Here is a 16,903-nt window from a genome sequence, read left to right on the forward strand (position 1 = left end):
ATATTGGAGTATGGTTGGTTTACAATGCTGTGTTAGTTTTAGGTGTACGGCAGAGTGGGTCAGTTATCCATGGACATATACCTACTCTTTTTCAGATTTCTTTCCCATATAGGTTGTTACAGAGCATTACAGATTTTTTTTCCCATATAGGTTATACAGAGCAGAGTTCCCTGTGCTCTACAGTAGGTCCTTATAATCTATTTTATATATAGCAGTGTGAAAAGTATTTTTAAAAATTTTAAAAAGATTCTTAAGTGATGGAAAAGTATTCAGGTTGGACATAATTACTATTTTTATTACAATTCTACCTGTCTTTCCTTAGAATCTTATTGATTTATTTTCGGCTATGCTGGGTCTTTGTTGTTGCGTGGGCTTTTCTCTGGTTGCAGAGAGCAGGGGCTACTGTTTCTAGCGGTGCTGCAGCTTTTCACTGCGGTAGCTTCTTTGGTTTTGGAGCACGGGCTCCAGGGCAGGCAGGCTTCAGAAGTTGTGACCCCTGGGCTCTGGAGCACACGGGCTTAGTTGCTCTGCAGATGAGGGATCTTCCCAGACCAGGGATCGAACCCGTGTCTCCCGCACTGGCAAATGGGTTCTTTGCACAGAGCCACCAGAGAAGCCCCCTCAGAATTTTAATACTGCTGGTTGCCCTTCTGATGTGCTAGCCTCACTCTCTTCTGTCCACCTCTTTTCTGCATTTATTAATATACCCCATGAATTTTTTCTCACTTTGTTTTTAATGAGACTAATTATGTCAAAATATGCTTTAAAGTTGATCACCCTTGTAGTCCTGATTTCTTCTACTTCATCACCAAGGTTTTTTGTTTTAATTTTTTTTTTTTTTAGTGATAATTCCTTGTTATTTGAATGAATGATCTAGGACTCAGTTTAAATATTCTTCTAATATTTGTTAACTGGCTACATAGTCAATATGTCTCTGGGTTTAGTGATGCACCAAAATAGGAGTGGTCTTTGCTTGGCAAAAGATCATCTAATCATAAATAGAGTTACTAGATAAAATATGGGACACCTGTTCAATTTGAATATCAGGTAAACAACAAATAATTTTTTAAAAATATGTAATATTTATATGTATACTTACAATAAATTACATGGGGTATAGGTATACTAAAATTTTTTTGTTTATTTAAAATTTATATCTATCTGAGTGTTTTATATTATTTGCTAAATCTGGCCATCTTGCGTGCATGCAAGCTAAGTCGCCTCAGTCATGTTCATTTCTATGTGACCCCATGGACTATAGCCCGCCAGGCTCCTCTGTCCATGGGATTCTCCAGGCAAGAATACTGGAGTGGGTTGCCGTGCCCTCCTCCTGGGGATCTTCCCAACCCAGGGATCAAACCAGAGTCTCTTTTGTCTCCTACATTGGCAGGTGGGTTCTTTACCACTAGCACCACCTGGGAAGCCTTCTGGCCATCTTGCATGCTTGTTAAGTCGCTTCTGCTGCTACTTCTGCTGCTAAGTCACTTCAGTCGTATCCGACTCTGTGCGACCCCATAAACAGCAGCCCACCAGGCTCCCCAGCCCCTGGGATTCTCCAGGCAAGAACACTGGAGTGGGTTGCCAGTTCCTTCTCCAATGCATGAAAGTGAAAAGTGAAAGTGAAGTCGCTTCAGTCGTGTCCAACTCTGTGCGACCACCTGGACTGTAGCCTGCCAGGCTCATCTGTCCATGGGATTCTCCAGGCAAGAATACTTCAGTGGGGTGCCATGCCCTTCACCAGGGATCTTCCCAACCCAGGGACTGAATCCAGATCTCCTGCAGTGCAGGTGAATTTTTTTTACCACTAGGCTTAAATTTTTAGAAAAGAATAAATAGATTTTAAATTAATAAACAGTAATGTCGGGGGGGGGATCAGCAAACCCTATTAATTACTGGGCTCCTGTTTCTGAAAATCACAATGGAATGGGGAAATAGGAAATAATAAAGATGGTTTTAATTCATATAAAATAAAGAAATATAGAAAAAATTCAGATTTCTAAAACAAACTAGATTAATTGGTTTTGTTTTATGGGAAAAAAAAAAAATACTACCGCCCATCAGACCCTACTCTGGTGGACAGCTCTCCTTTCCAAGCACCTCTTTAACTTCTCAGGAAGTCCTTCTGTGATGTCCTCAGCACCTGAACAGACTCTTCCATCCTTTTTATGTTACAATTCTTTTTTTCAAGTTTTCAAATCAGTTCTTACTGGCTTGAAATTTCATGTCTATGAAACTTATATTCTCCATTTTTTTTTCCAAAAGTACTTCTGTAACTACTTGGATTTTCTGCAAATTGTCATGCCACTCAATGCTTCTCTCCTGAACTTCCCTCCATATTCTGAGAGGGAGGTGGACAGAAGACGTTCTCGAAACTACTCACGGATGCAGCCACGTAGCTTTCTCCGCGGGAGGAGGAGGAATGGCTGTGGCCTCTTTGGTTTGAGGAGCCAGAACTGAACTATTTCCGGACCAAATGATTTGAGAGAGTTAACATTTCAGAATAAAATAAAACTGGATTAACAAAAAAATCACATGCATCCAGTTTTCACCACATTGTATTACTGAAATGATTATAACTTTGTCAGAAACACAAGTATGTCTTGGGCCACTGAATAAATCTCATGTCATTCATGTCCCTGCTAGGCACCAGGCCCTATTCTGGGACATAAAGGTGAATGAGACCATTTCCTGGAGAAGCGGTGGGTAAGTAGGGACAACGGCATCCAAATTAATAGTCACATGACACTTTCATAAAAGCTGTAACAGGTTTGGGTACAGAACATCATGAGGACTGGGGAGGAGAAGACACTCATTGCATTAGGGGTGGGGGATTCAGGAGACCTTCACAGAGGAAGTGATCACTGAATTGAATCTCAGGATTCATCAAGCAATGATGGCTGCAAAGGCATTGCAGCTGGAAATGCCCCCGTGGAAAGACTCCGTGGCCCAACAGAGCTTGGCACATTCAAGTACATGTATCACGGGATGTGCAGTGGGAAGGGTCCAGCAGGAAAGGAGCTCAGCACAAGCTTACTAAGGGCCTTGTGATGACGCCAGGGAGACTGGAGTCTATCCAAAGGAAATGCAAAACCACTGAAGGGATAAGTACAAGAGAAAAATCATCACATTTCTGTTAGACAACCATCACTCTGGAGGTTATAAGAAATGCAGTTGGACAGGAGACAAAGCCAAGAAGACTGGTTAAGAAGTTGATGACGTACCCTAGGTGAGAGCTAAGAAGGGCCTAAACCAGCAGGGAGCAGAGAAAGAGTTCTGTTTTGACCAGGCTGAGCCCAAGGCCCCTGGGACACCTCCAAGGAGGACAGATGATCAAGATGCAGGACTGGGGCTGGGCCTTCAGACCTGACTGGAAGTGATACGGGGCAAGTCATCAGCCAAGGACTGAGATGGAAGCCAAGAAAATGGAAGACATGGCCCTGAAATGATGGAAAGAGTGAGAAGAGAAAAGAAAAAGATGAAAGGAACAGGTGGAAGAGAAAGATCTCAACCCCAAACCTGAAAGGAACAACCAGACTCACAGGAGACCAAGAAGAAAATGACCTCATAAGAGCCAAGGAAGAGGAGGGTTTCAATAATTGATTAATTACGTCAAGGGCTACAGAGAGAAACCGAAGATAAAGACGGAAGCGGGCCCTTTGGGTTCAGCTCTCAGGAGGCTCTGCTCACTAGGGCAGAGCGGCTGCGTGTCGTGTTGCCGTGGCAGCCGCATCACAGGGCGCTGGAAGACGAAGGAAGAGGGAGAAAATGAAGACGTGCTGGCTGTCTTTCAAAGAGACTGGAAGCCATGGAAAGAAAACAGGGCGGACAGCCAGCAGGGACCCAGGAGAACTGGAAAAGAGCTCACTTTTCATGATGAACATTCACCTACCGAAGAGAACAGAAACAAGTATAATAAATAACAGGGGACCCACCCCGATTCTCTTCTATTTCCCCATAATGACGAGAACAGGGGTTGGCAAACTTTTTCTTAGTGGGCCAGAGAGCGAAGGTTTTAGACCTTGTGGGCCAAGAGGCCAAATAGAGGCTATTATCTGTTTTTATATAACCATTAAAAATATGAAAACCAGCCTTAGCTCGAGGGTTGGAAAAAAACAGGAAGATTGCTGAACTGGAGCCATGAGACCTGGTTTGCTGCCCCCGGACCACCATGCTTTTTCTGAAAGGAACACAACATTGTAGATATAGTTGGAGCCCTCCTTCCCCTGATCTCATTCAAGTTAACTGCTCTCCTCAAGTCAGCCTGTATCAATCCCATACTTTTCAAATATGCCTGTGTCCCTAAGCCATAGAAGCAGAATTTGGAGTGTTTTTAAAACTTTAAAGAAATATAATTATTCTGTGCATAATAATCTGCAACTTTTCTTTTTTTTTTGGTCAACACTACATTTGAGACTGATTTATCTTTATACATTTGGCTACAGTTTATTAAATTTACCTACTCTATGATATCTCATTCTATATCAAGTTCTTTATATTTTTCTTTTAATAGATATTGAGACTGTTTCTGTTTTTTCCATTTTTATCAACAAGGCTACACTCCACATTCTTAGCCATACTTCTTTGCTATACTTTTGTGAGTGGTCTGGGGTATATGCCTAGGAGTGGGTTGCTGAAGCTGTAAGGGTATGAACATTTTCAGTTGGCTAAATGTTTCCAAATAGTTCTCTAGAATGGTTGTATGGAAAAGTTTCCATTTCCAATAATCTCATATAGTACGTAACCTGAAAAATTCTCCCAATATGCAACACCTAGAGATACAAATGAAATACAGTAAGTCCCCTACATATGAACAAGAGCATTCTTGTTCATTGATAATAGCACATTGATAAGTCCTATCTGTTCATAAGTCCAACAAAGTTAGCTGAGGTACCCAACTAACACAAACAGCTATATAGCACTTACTGTAATAGGTTTATAATATTTTCTCACACAAATAATACATAAAAAACAAACACAGAATAAAGAAAACGGTTTTAATCTCACATTACAGTACAACAGCTGGCATACAGGAGCTGGTATCCAGTGAATAGGCAGATTTGAGGAGGGAGAGGAGGTGGAAGATGGTAGAGCTGAAGGATTGTCAGCAGTGGGAGACGGAGAGCAAGCTGCAACTTCACTCATGCCTGACGATAACAGAACTCAAGTTTGCATCTTTGAAAGTTTGCAACTTGAAGGTTTGTACGTAGGGGACTGACTATATAAGAAACTTTTTGAATGTACAAAGAAATCACAAGAGAGCAAGGCAATCCCCAGGGCCCAGAAAACATGGAGAAAGCAAAACAGCAGCTTGTAGAGGAAATTTAAATTCACAGCCATACCTACCTACCTACGGGGACTTCCCAGAACCCCATAGGGATATCAGAGGTTCTATAGTGCTTTCAGGGGTTCCAGTCCACCCACTGGGTCAAAAGTTAAAGCTTAAACACCAGGTCATGGTTGTAAAAAATAAAGAAAAAAAGAAAAGCAGCTGCAATGATTCTGGCAAAGGTCAAAGTCAGGAGTGCTTCCCCTAGGCTGACCTCACCATCATCCTGACACTGTGGACCCCTGGCCCATGGCCCGGCTGTGAATTTGGTTCTGTCTGCTTCGTGCTCCTTGGCAGTCTCTTTGCTCACTTTGGTCACCTGCTTCTGGTTACTGGCTTGCCCCTTTAACGAGCTTTTGGCACCTCACACAGCTCTTGGAGGCCGACCCCTGGGGGCTGCTCCCTCCACACCCCAGGGCTGGGGTTTAAGCCTCAGGTCCAAATCCCCACTCTCCTCAAGCCCCGAGCACATCCCTGTCTGAGTTTTTCCAAACCCTATTTTGTGGTGACAGGACTGTGGTTGTGCTGGGAAAGTATTTACAGTAGTTTGATGATGGATCAGAAAAGTTGAAGTTCTGTTAAATAGGGTGGGCCCAGCTCTGCGTGCTGGGTTTTGCCCTCAGGGCCCCCCAGATTTCCATCATGATGAGAGTTGACAGATACAAGATTAGATCTACATAAACTTCAGACCAAAATGGTCAAATAGTTAATAATATGTTTAAAAGACATAAAAGAAGGAATAAAGAATATAAAAAATAAAGCCAAGACTATATATATATACACATATTTATGAATATTCTATATTCTCGAATTTTCTTGGAATGAAAAGCTTCAGCAGCAGGTGACACGAGATGACTGCATTAATCTGCCCTCCCACGGGCAGCGCAGGGCTCCTGCTTCTCCACACCTTTGCCAGCAGCTGAGGGTGGTGCAAAGCACACACAGGCAGGCAGATCACAGGCTGCATTGTTGCTTTACAGAACTGGGCCCATCCCAGCCAAGGTCCTGCCCTCCGCTGGTCTCCTGGGTCTGCCTTCAGACACAGAAGGACTTTAAGCCTTAATCAATCTCTCTCTGCCTGCTTTTCCTCTCTTTGCCCCCGAGGGCTGGCTGGCTCCTGGGAGTCAGATCTCAGCAGGTTTCTCCCCCGTGACTCCACCTGGCGCCGGATGAAGGCTGCGCTTCCTCTCCTGCTCCCACACCCTGCAGCCTCTTACCCTGTGCCTTCAACATTCTGCTTTTCCTGCTTCTGGTCTTAACTGTACTCACTTCAGATTCTCTGTTGCTTACCCTGTACCCTTCGGCCCCTCCCTTCCCTTCCACAGGCCAAAGTTCAACCGAACTCCTCTGTCCCTTTTCCCGTGAGCCCGCCTCCAGTCCAACCAAACACACACGGCCACAAGTGTGACAGTCTTAGAGCCCAGCCAACAGCTGATGTGATGCACCTACAGGCAGGAAGGCACCAGAGACAGATTTCTCCAAACCTGAAAGTTACACACACAGCCTGGCAGAGCCTCAAAACCAGAGGCAATATGGCGTCTTGCTAGAGCATGGACTCATGAGGCTAAATCTTATTCAGATACACTACTTAGCTGTGTGACCTTGGGCAAGTCACTTAACCCCTCTGTGCCTCAGTTTTCTCCTCTGAAAAACAGCAATAATAGTATACACTATATAACATTCATTAAAGGACTCAAATGAGCTGGTATATGTACAGTGTTCAGAACAGGCATATACTGAGCGCTGTCTCTACTGGCCATCGTCATTATTAGCACTGGGACTGTCCCGGGAAATAGCACATGGCAGCCCCACAGTCACTGAAATAAGAGCAGTTTCAGAAAGTTTAGTTTCATTTATGCAACTAGTACTTTCTTCTATTCTTTCTCCCCTTCTCAAGGTTCATCCAATCATTACATGATCCTTACTCTTCTGAAACAGCCCAGAAAACCTCCCAGTCCTCTCCATCAAACCCAGTGTTTACCTTTGGCCATCAGAACATTGATAGCTGCCTTCTTCCTGCCTCACGCCTCTCAGTTCTTTTTTTTCCACAGACCACTCTGCTTTTAGCAGCTGATAAATCCCATGCTTTTGGTAACTGGGAAGTTGCTCTGAACTTTCTGATAGTGTTACGCTCACACTGGCAGGACGCAGGATAAGGAACAAGGTGGCCTCCCTCCCACAGGCAGAATGCTGCCTTCATTCTGAGCTTTCTTAGCATCCGACACGGGCCAAGATCCCTAGGCCCAGAGCTATACTGTAACTGTTCTCATCTGTTTGGTCAAAATCCCAGAAAAGCTATTTTCTCATTTCTCCCCTGGTGACTTCTAAGCGGATGACTTCTCTTGAGATAGTAATCCATTCTGTACCAGGCTCTATAGCTATATAAAGCAAAAGATTTAAAGATGCTGACTCAGCAGTAATGATGCTGGTCTGAGGTAACTGCAGGTATTAGGTAATGTCACCCCTTTGATTTGAGATAAACCTGGGTTATGCTTGCAAAGAGGAATCAGCCTGTTTGGTAGACTGCATTCTTCTACCAAACACCTCCGTGATATTTTTTGAAGAATTCAAGGAAATACTTAGATATAACTACGACACTTGGCTTCCCAGGTGGTGCTAGCGGTAAAGAACCTGTCTGCAATGCAGGAAGCACAAGAGAAGCACGTTTGATCCCTGGGTCGGGAAAATCACCTGGACAAAACTGAAGCGACTTAGCATGCACGCATGTGACACTTAGACACCGTTAGCCCAAAAGGATATGTTGTTGTTGTTTAGTCACTAAGTTGTGCCTGATTCTTTGCAACCCCATAGACTGTAGCCACCAGGCTCCTCTGTCCATGGAATTCTCCAGGCAAGAATACTGGAGGGGGTTGCCATTTCCTCCTCCAGGGGATCCTCCCAACCCAGGAATTGAACCCACGTCTCCTGTACTGGCAGGCAGAGTCTTTACTGCTGAGCCACAGGGAAGCCCCTCAAAAGGATGTATATCTTAATTTTACAATGTATATTCATTCAGTCCTTAATTAAGAACAGCCTTTCCCTCGGCTAATCTCAAAGTAATAAGCTCTGATTATCCAGCTGCTTGCAAGTGGGCATTTTTGCATTTTCAGGCACTGAGAATGGAGACAGAGCCCAGTGAGGGTGGGCTGACCCAGACAAGCCCCGTGCTCCCCTCAAATGTAGCTTTTCACCTCGTCCTTCTCCTGACATCCTAACATTACCTGCCTTCAGGAGCTCATCGGTTTTAGTGATCAGTCTCACACCCACTCTAGGATGATTTCACTATTTCTCAACAACCACCGGGTTCCTAATTTATGCTGACCCCTTACAAGATTTGAGGAAATCAAAGATGAACAAAAGGGAATTTTCTTTTCCTGGAGGTGCTCACAGCCTGGAGGGAGGCCTGGGTATGATTCTAAGTGGTTAGCAGCAGCAGCAGCAGGTCTATGGGGGCACAACAGGCAGGGTGCCACAGAAGGGGCAGTGAGACAGACACCAGCAAGGAGGTTACATTCCGTCTGAGCCTTTTAAGGTTACATAGGCATCCACTTGTAAGAAAAAAAAAAAAAAGGAACCTGTCATCACTTGTAGCCAAAGCCACAGAGGCCTGGAACACACGCTCCATTTCGTGTGACTGAGGGGCTGCGGCGGGGGAGCAGGAGAGACTCAAGGAGATGCTGTGGAAAGGAGATTGCAGGGAGAGGCCAGGGGCCACGAGTGAGGAGCCACCCCTGTGAAGGGAAGGGCCACTGATCACATACAGAGCCCAGAGGGAGGCCTTGCACTGAGTCTCTTCACTAGCCCTTTGGCAGCTCCTGGACTGCAGACACTTTGATCCCATCATTTTCAGGTGCTCAAGAAAAGTACTCAGCTAAGGTTAAACATCACTCTCAGGAGCCTGTTTGAGGCAAGTGTGGTAGCAGTGAGAGTTAAAAGCGGGGAAGAACGATAGCTGGGCCCTGCTCCCATGGGTGCTGAGGGATGCCTGTCAGGGAAAGGAATGTGGTCCAGAGGTTTTAGCAGCGGGCATGGTGGATTCCTTGGCTGCAGAGGAAAGACCCTGGAGTCCACGTCAGGAAAGCTGATTGGTGGTGGGTCTTACCTTTCTCCTCTGTTTCTTCATCTGTACCCCAGTACAGCTGCACGTCCAGCACAGTAAACACTCAGTGCAGTTTGAGCATCATCTTTAAGCTCCCTTCCTGCTCCAAATGGGGAAGGGAGTGGCTCACACAGTAAAGAATCTGCCTGTGATGAGTGAGACCTGAGTTTGATCCCTGGGTTGGGAAGATTCCCCCAGAGGAGGGCATGGCAACCCACCACAGTATTCCTGACTGGAGAATCCTCATGGACAGAGGAGCCTGGTGGGCTAAGTCCATGGGGTCACAAAGACTCAAACAGGACTGAGAGACTAAGCGCACAGCACACCTGCTCCAAAACTTTATGCATTAAAAAACACAGTGTCCCCCAAACTCATTTTGAACATGACCCTCAATTTCAACCAAATATCTCTCCAGTTGGAATGGCTGGCCTTTCCAGTCTCCACCTGGAACCCTAGAGACCACGCCGGGAACACCCAGGGAAAGGGAGATTGGTAGGGTGGGGTGGTTGTGTGCTGACTTCTAATCTCCAGGAGGTTACTTGTCTGGTAGGTAGTGTCTGATGCCCCTCCCCACATCCTATTTAAAGAACCTCAGCTTGAGAACCTTCCTTGTGGGTCCAATACTGTTCTACGCTAGCAGAAGGAGGTGTCCACTGACAGGAAGCACCTGCAACCAGTTCGTTTACCCAAGAGCAAATCCATACAAGGGTAAGAAGCAGGGGACTCTGCTGGTTGTAGCAACTGGCAACTGCTTCTCTTAGCTCAACAGCATGAGATTTAACGCTTTGTCTTTTCTGATACCTTTGATTCACTACAATCACATAACTTTTTAAAAACAAAGCTTCATTAGTCACAATCAACGCAAAGAAAATCTCTCCCAAGGTAACAAGATCAAAGGAAAGCTGATGAAAGCCCTTACAAGTTGGAATGGATGCCTGGGGATTCCTCAGACAATTTCCTGCTTACTTTTTTTTTTTTTTAAACTTATGGTGTTTCTTTAGTCTACTTTCCAGTCCTAAATTTCCATAGCCCAGTTTTTCCAGGACTTTTTGGAACCAGCAGACTTCTCGGCTCACATTACTAAAAGTTAATTCATGATTTCTCTGTTTCAGCTGATTGAAACGGTCTTTTCCAGGAACTGCCAAAGAGTTGATCATTTTCTTTATATGCCCATTAAAGCCGGTAAATGACTGGGACCGGTAAATTACATCTTGGAAAACAAAGACTGCGGGGAGCTTAAATTCCAGGAGCGAGCTGCAGCTGGATCAGCCGGCAGAGAACGAAGCCAAGTCCCTCCACCCTCCTCCCCCCACAAAAAGACAGCTAGACTTTACTCCACTTTTTTCACAGTAAGGCTTAGGTTTTTCTAAGTGTTACGCTCCCCGGCAGAGTTCTGTAGCCTCGGGTACCAGACAAGCCTTCCTCGTCCTCCTCGCCGGGAGTGGAAAGCCGAGGGGTGCTTACCCTGCGCCGGGCGGGTGGGAAGGGACGCGAGGACCACGGCGAGGAAAAGGGCGGCGCGCGGAGCCTCGGGGGGCGCGCGCCCCGGCATCGTGATGCTGCTGCGCGCAGTTTCAGTCCCACTGAAACGTGAACATTTCCTGTTTCCTGCTTGTTTGGGTCGGTACTAACTTGAAGGAGAGGTGTTTGCCTGTTTTTTAGGAAGTGATGTAATTCTGCAGGAGCCTGTCAGACCAGCAAGAGTTGCAAAAGAGAAGTTGCTCTTCAAGCACTGATTCAGTTAACACGCCTGGCAAGGCCTTTCCCCACCCCGCCCCGCGTGGGCCCCCGCCTTTTGATATCGCCCCAGTAGGAGCAGTGTCCTGCGCTCAGATGTCACTCAGGATCTGGGGCTGGGGGGCGTGGACCACTCGCTTTCTGGGTTTGTGATTTTACTCCATCCCCAGGTCAGTGTCCCGTTCTGCCTAGAGTCTAGAGCTGCGCTCTCCAGTAGAACCTTCTGAGATGATGGAAATGTTCTGAATCTGTGTGGTCCAGTACAGTAGCCATTACATAGGTTGCTAAGCACTCGAAATAGGGCTGGCGAGCACTGAATTGTCAGGTTTTGTTTTCATTAATATAAATTTAAGTAACTCTTTGTGGCTAGTGGCTACCACATTGGACCCCGTTCAGCAGGGACACCTGTGCCATCAGGAACTGTGCCCAGCCAGGAACAGAACCCAACCCTTCTCTTGGGTCACCCACACCCTTCTCCCTGGGTCCTGGGTCCTGCATGCCCCACCCCCACAGCTCATTAGAAGGAAAAGGTATACTATACCCATGCTCTACCCGTGCCTGAAGAGCGTGGTCTGCTTCTCCTGAGAGAAATCATCTTTTAATGTTTGGCTTTTTGTTTATAAAGACTATTTCTTAGAGCAGTTTTAAGCCCACAGGAGAGTTAAGAGGAAAGGGCAGAGATTATCCGTAAACCCCGAGTCCCCACACCTGCAGCGCCTCCTCCACTATCAATAGCCCTGCAGAGTGGTACATTTGTTTCACTTGATAAATTTACATTGACATATCACAACCACACCAAGCCCCATTGTTTACTTTAGGGTTCACTCTTGGTGCCATATATTCTATTAGTTTGGACAGATATATAATAATGATATGTATTATCATTATAGTATCATATTGGGTAGTTTCTCTGCCCTAAAAATCCTCTGTGCTCCACGCGTTCATCCCTCCCAAACCCTGATAACTACTGATCTTTTTATTGTTGGCATAGTTTTGCCTTTTCCAAAATGACAGATAGTTGGACTCACAAAGTAGATAGCCTTTGCAGACTGGCTTCTTTCATTTAGTAACACGCATTTAAGCTTCCTCCATGTGTCTTCATGACCTGATAACTCATTTCCTTTTAGTGCGGAATAATATCCCATTGGCTGCAGGTACTGCAGTTTATTTATCCATTCATCTACTAGAAGGACCTGGAGGAGGGCATGGCAGCCCACTGCAGTATTCTTGCCTGGAGCACCCCATGGACAGAGGAGGCTGGCGGGCTACAGCCCACAGGGTCGCACAGTCAGGCACGACTGAAATGACTTAGCACGCACACACACACTACTGAAGGACATCGAGGTTGCTTCCAAGTTTTGGCAGTTATGCATAAGGCTGCTAGAACATCCATGTGCAGCTGTTTGCATGGACATCAATTTTCAACTCCTTTGGGAAAATACCAAACAGCTTGATTGCTAGATTGATAGTCAAAGAGAAACAGTCTTTTAAAAGGCCCATTTCCAAAGTAGAATATGTTCTCAGGAGGGGAAAAGTCTGTATTTTACCTTTCTTCATACTTGAATGACAATTTTCTCAGAGGTTGTTAACAACAAATGGTTGGGAGAGTGTGTAATTTCCTTGGTTCTGTCTTGCCACAGCAAAGATTGGAAATGGTGGACTAGTGTTACAGCTGAGTTTTATTCGGCAAGCAAAGGATAGTACACCCTTGAGGCATGAGGGTCAGATCAGATCAGATCAGTTACTCAGAAGTGTCCGACTCTGCGACCCCATGAATTGCAGCATGCCAGGCCTCCTGTCCAACACCAACTCCCGGAGTTCACTGAGACTCACGTCCGTTGAGTCAGTGATGCCATCCAGCCATCTCATCCTCTGTCATCCCCTTCTCCTCCTGCCCCCAATCCCTCCCAGCATCAGAGTCTTTTCCAATGAGTCAACTCTTCGCATGAGGTGGCCAAAGTACTGGAGTTTCAGCTTTAGCATCATTCCTTCCAAAGAAATCCCAGGGCTGATCTCCTTCAGAATGGACTGGTTGGATCTCCTTGCAGTCCAAGGGACTCTCAAGAGTCTTCTCCAACACCACAGTTCAAAAGCATCAATTCTTCGGTGCTCAGCCTTCTTCACAGTCCAACTCTCACATCCATACATGACCACAGGAAAAACCATAGCCTTGACTAAACGAACCTTTGTTGGCAAAGTAACGTCTCTGCTTTTGAATATGCTATTTAGGTTGGTCATAACTTTCCTTCCAAGGAGTAAGTGTCTTTTAATTTCATGGCTGCAGTCACCATCTGCAGTGATTTTGGAGCCCAGAAAAATAAAGTCTCACACTGTTTTCACTGTTTCCCCATCTATTTTCCATGAAGTGATGGGGCCGGATGCCATGATCTTCGTTTTTGAATGTTGAGGCGTGAGGGTCAGCCGACCCCAAAGGAGAGGCCTCAACCCATTTTGGCTCCCTCTTTTTATATGCTTTGTCTCCCACTCCCTGAGCATGCCCTACGCAAAGTAGGGCTAGCCAGGAGGGCTGTGGTTTTTCACCTGAGGGTCTCACTCTTCAGGTGTGAGGTGGGTTTTTCCTTTGTTCCCTTTTCACGGGCTTTTCCCTTTCTTTGTCTTTTAGCCACCGCCATTTTGGACTCTTTTTCCTGTTCTAACTACCTAACAAAACAAAGTAGACTGAGTTGGATTGGAAGGAGGTGTGGGAAGCCTACCCGAATGAAAAACTACAGGAAGGACACGGCAGTTTATACCAGTGTCGAGAGCCATTAGAGTAGGCTAGGTGTTTTGTGTTTATTAAAGTCCTTTCTTTGGTTTAGGTCTAGGGTCTAAGCACTGCAGAATGGAATTCCACATAAATATTGGGTATTTTATTCCACAAATATCATAAGACTGTTTTTGAGAAATAAAGTTCGTAGAACAACAACAGAAAAAGAATGGAACTTCATCATCACGTTTGCTGTGGTACAAGAGAGACAGGCAGACAGAGCGAGGCTTCAGACACCCATCTCATCTCTAAGCCCTTGCCTGCAGCTTACGAGTCACCAACTTCCAGTCCGTACCGCCTGCAATGGCCCGGTTGGTGTCAGCGCACAAGGTGACTGGCTTCCTCAGCCCTGGACTTGGCCATTTTTCATTTAGTGCATTGCTGCGCTTCCCTGTCCATGGTCACTGTTTATCTCAGTTCTTATCCACAGAAACAGGTTGATGGTTCATGTAATAATCAGTGTGTTAATGGATTGACAGTATGCATTTTAATATTTTTAACCAGCAGTTAATTCAAGTCTTGATAAAATATGCTTTTGTGCTTTAGGTAACAATTTAGAACAAACAGCAGAAGAAAAGAGTTCAAAACTGGATGATCGACTTGGAAACAACAGGCAAGAACCTATTAATCAAAACCTTGACTGCTGGCTCTGAGCTCCTCTAGCACCGAGTCTGAGGGCAATCATTCCTGTGCGAGCAGGCGTTTCTCCCGCTGCACCACGTTTGTGCCAGAGAAAAGGCCCAGGGCCTGAATGTTCTCTTCATTTTGCCATTTACACTCTATTGAAACCATCTTGGATCTCAGGCTTGAGGCATGTGGTTGGCAAGGTGTAAGCCTTGACTTCTTTGATTTTAAGATTCGTCTGGCAGGAAGGTCTGCAGAGGCAGGTGTCTGTCTGCAGCTAGAGCACAGACTCGTGTTCTGCAGCGCATACACCGCCTGTGAGTGTCTCACAGTTTCTCTGAGGGTCCCCCGTGTTGCTTCTGAGCAGACAGCACTGCATCACTCGGAACGATGTGCAAAATAAGCTGCAGAGAAGCCGTGCGCCACTCTGTAATTTTCTTTTGGCCCCTGTGCTCTCTAAGACCCTCAGAGTGATTAAGCTGATCTTAAGGGGGAGAAAATTACCATCATTGATCAGAAAATTGCAGCACCTCAGCGGTCTCTTCACTGCAGTTAAATCCCAGGGTGACTGCGTGCGAGGTAAAGGGCTATTTACCTCTGTTTGTTCTAATTTTACCAACCATTCATTTTGGCAGTGGCCACCTGGCCTCAGATTAAATCCTGACACCTCCTGGCAGGAAGTCAGGGTCCCAGTCGCAGGTAGGTGTGAGGCAGCCGGGAGCCTCAGAGCAAAGCCTGCAGGCGGGGATGGGGTCAGTGTGCCTGCCTGCAGCCTTCAAGGAAGGGGAGGGAGGAGAGAAAGGAGGTAGTGTGCCTGGAAGATGCCTGTGCCTCCTTATGCTCAGGAGGGCGGGAAGAGAAGACCATAACTGGTTGGAGCCACTCTTTATGACTTTATGCAAGAGTCTGGCTTTCACAATCAACTCTCTGTAGTACCGAGGTGACTGTCATCCAATTCCTCCTTCCCTCTCTCTTGCCCCGCCCCTCCAGCCAGAAAGGGATCATCCCCTTTCAAGAACATCCCAGAAGGGATCATCTTGCAGGGACTGCAGGGGTCCCCACCCCAACTTTCCCCTCCATCCCCCAGCTTCACCGTCTCCAACACACAGACACACCCTATACACATGCTTAACACACTCATGCACTGTGGAAAATACAGGAAGGCCAACCAGAAAACACGGAGAAGGCAATGGCACCCCACACCAGTACTCTTGCCTGGAAAATCCTATGGACGGAGGAGCCTGGTGGGCTGCAGTCTGTGGAGTCCCTAAGAGTCGGACACGACTGAGCGACTTCACTTTCACTTTTCACTTTCATGCGTTGGAGAAGGAAATGGCAACCCACTCTAGTGTTCTTGCCTGGAGAATCCCAGGGACGGGGGAGCCTGGTGGGCTGCCGTCTACAGGGTCGCACAGAGTCGGACACGACTGAAGTGACTTAGCAGCAGCAGCAGCAACCAGAAAACAAGCACAGGCCATTTATGGAGAGCTTGCAACAGCCAGGGAGTCACCCACTATCTCCTGCAGTAGGCAGAGACTCAAAGTCTAGTAGAGGAGTGGGGAAAGCTCTACAGTGGAAAAGTAAAGGCTCCAGTACCCTGATGGGAGCCATTGGCATGGGGTACCAGAAGCCAGTTCTACTGATGGGTTCCAGCCATTGCTTAGAGATGCATATCTGCTGGTAAGTTGCTTCAGTCGTGTCCAACTCTGTGCGACCCCATAGACAGCAGCCCACCAGGCTCCCCCGTCCCTGGGATTCTCCAGGCAAGAACACTGGAGTGGGTTGCCATTTCCTTCTCCAATAGAGATGCATATCTGGCTTCTCCTAAATCAGAAGCAGAGGAAAAATTAGAGCCAGTGTTACAGGGATTAGTGCTCGGCTTCTTGGATTGCTGCTACAGGTAGGGTCTGAGTTCTGTTTTCATGTAAAATATATATATATATGTATATGTATATACCCTAGCCATGGTCTGTATGCTCTCAACACCCACTCACAGACACACTCACATATCATAAGTGTACATGCATGCTCACACACACACAAACACACTGACATGCTTGCACATACTTTCTGGGGCACCCCTCTTTCTCTCAGTGCTAGCTGGTGGTAGTTAAGGGTGTGCACTCTGCTTAAAAAAGAGGCGGGCCCTCACACAATGTAATAATAGTCACATCAGGTGGGGCCTGTAGATCACTCTGAAGCCCACTGAGCAGGTGGTGCAGGTTAAGGTCGGAGTTTCTAAAGAAGCACCCAGAGAGATGAATGGGCAGGGGCTAGGGCTGGAGCTGGGGTGGAACCCCAGGTCGTGCCGGGAGCTCCAGCCAGGAGAGCAGCTGACAGCATTTCCTCT

The 16,903-nt window shown here is 46.4% G+C and overlaps 1 protein-coding gene across 2 annotated transcripts in view; it reads right to left on the minus strand.

Moving 5' to 3' along the window:
* Positions 1-11,098, minus strand: part of TMEM154 (transmembrane protein 154) — a 51,415-nt gene extending 40,317 nt beyond the window's left edge. Inside the window, exon 1 of one of the 2 annotated variants that reach the window (XM_025268182.2) lies at positions 10,890-11,098. In XM_025268182.2, the coding sequence (XP_025123967.1) occupies positions 10,890-10,977 (88 nt within the window). In that variant the 5' untranslated portion in view covers positions 10,978-11,098. The remainder of the gene's footprint in view (positions 1-10,889) is intronic. The other variant, XM_006051674.3, reaches the window with a different exon arrangement.
* Positions 11,099-16,903: the final 5,805 nt, after the last annotated feature.

The sequence above is a fragment of the Bubalus bubalis genome, chromosome 17, assembly GCF_019923935.1.
Source record: "Bubalus bubalis isolate 160015118507 breed Murrah chromosome 17, NDDB_SH_1, whole genome shotgun sequence".
In the NCBI taxonomy this organism is placed as follows: domain Eukaryota; kingdom Metazoa; phylum Chordata; class Mammalia; order Artiodactyla; family Bovidae; genus Bubalus; species Bubalus bubalis.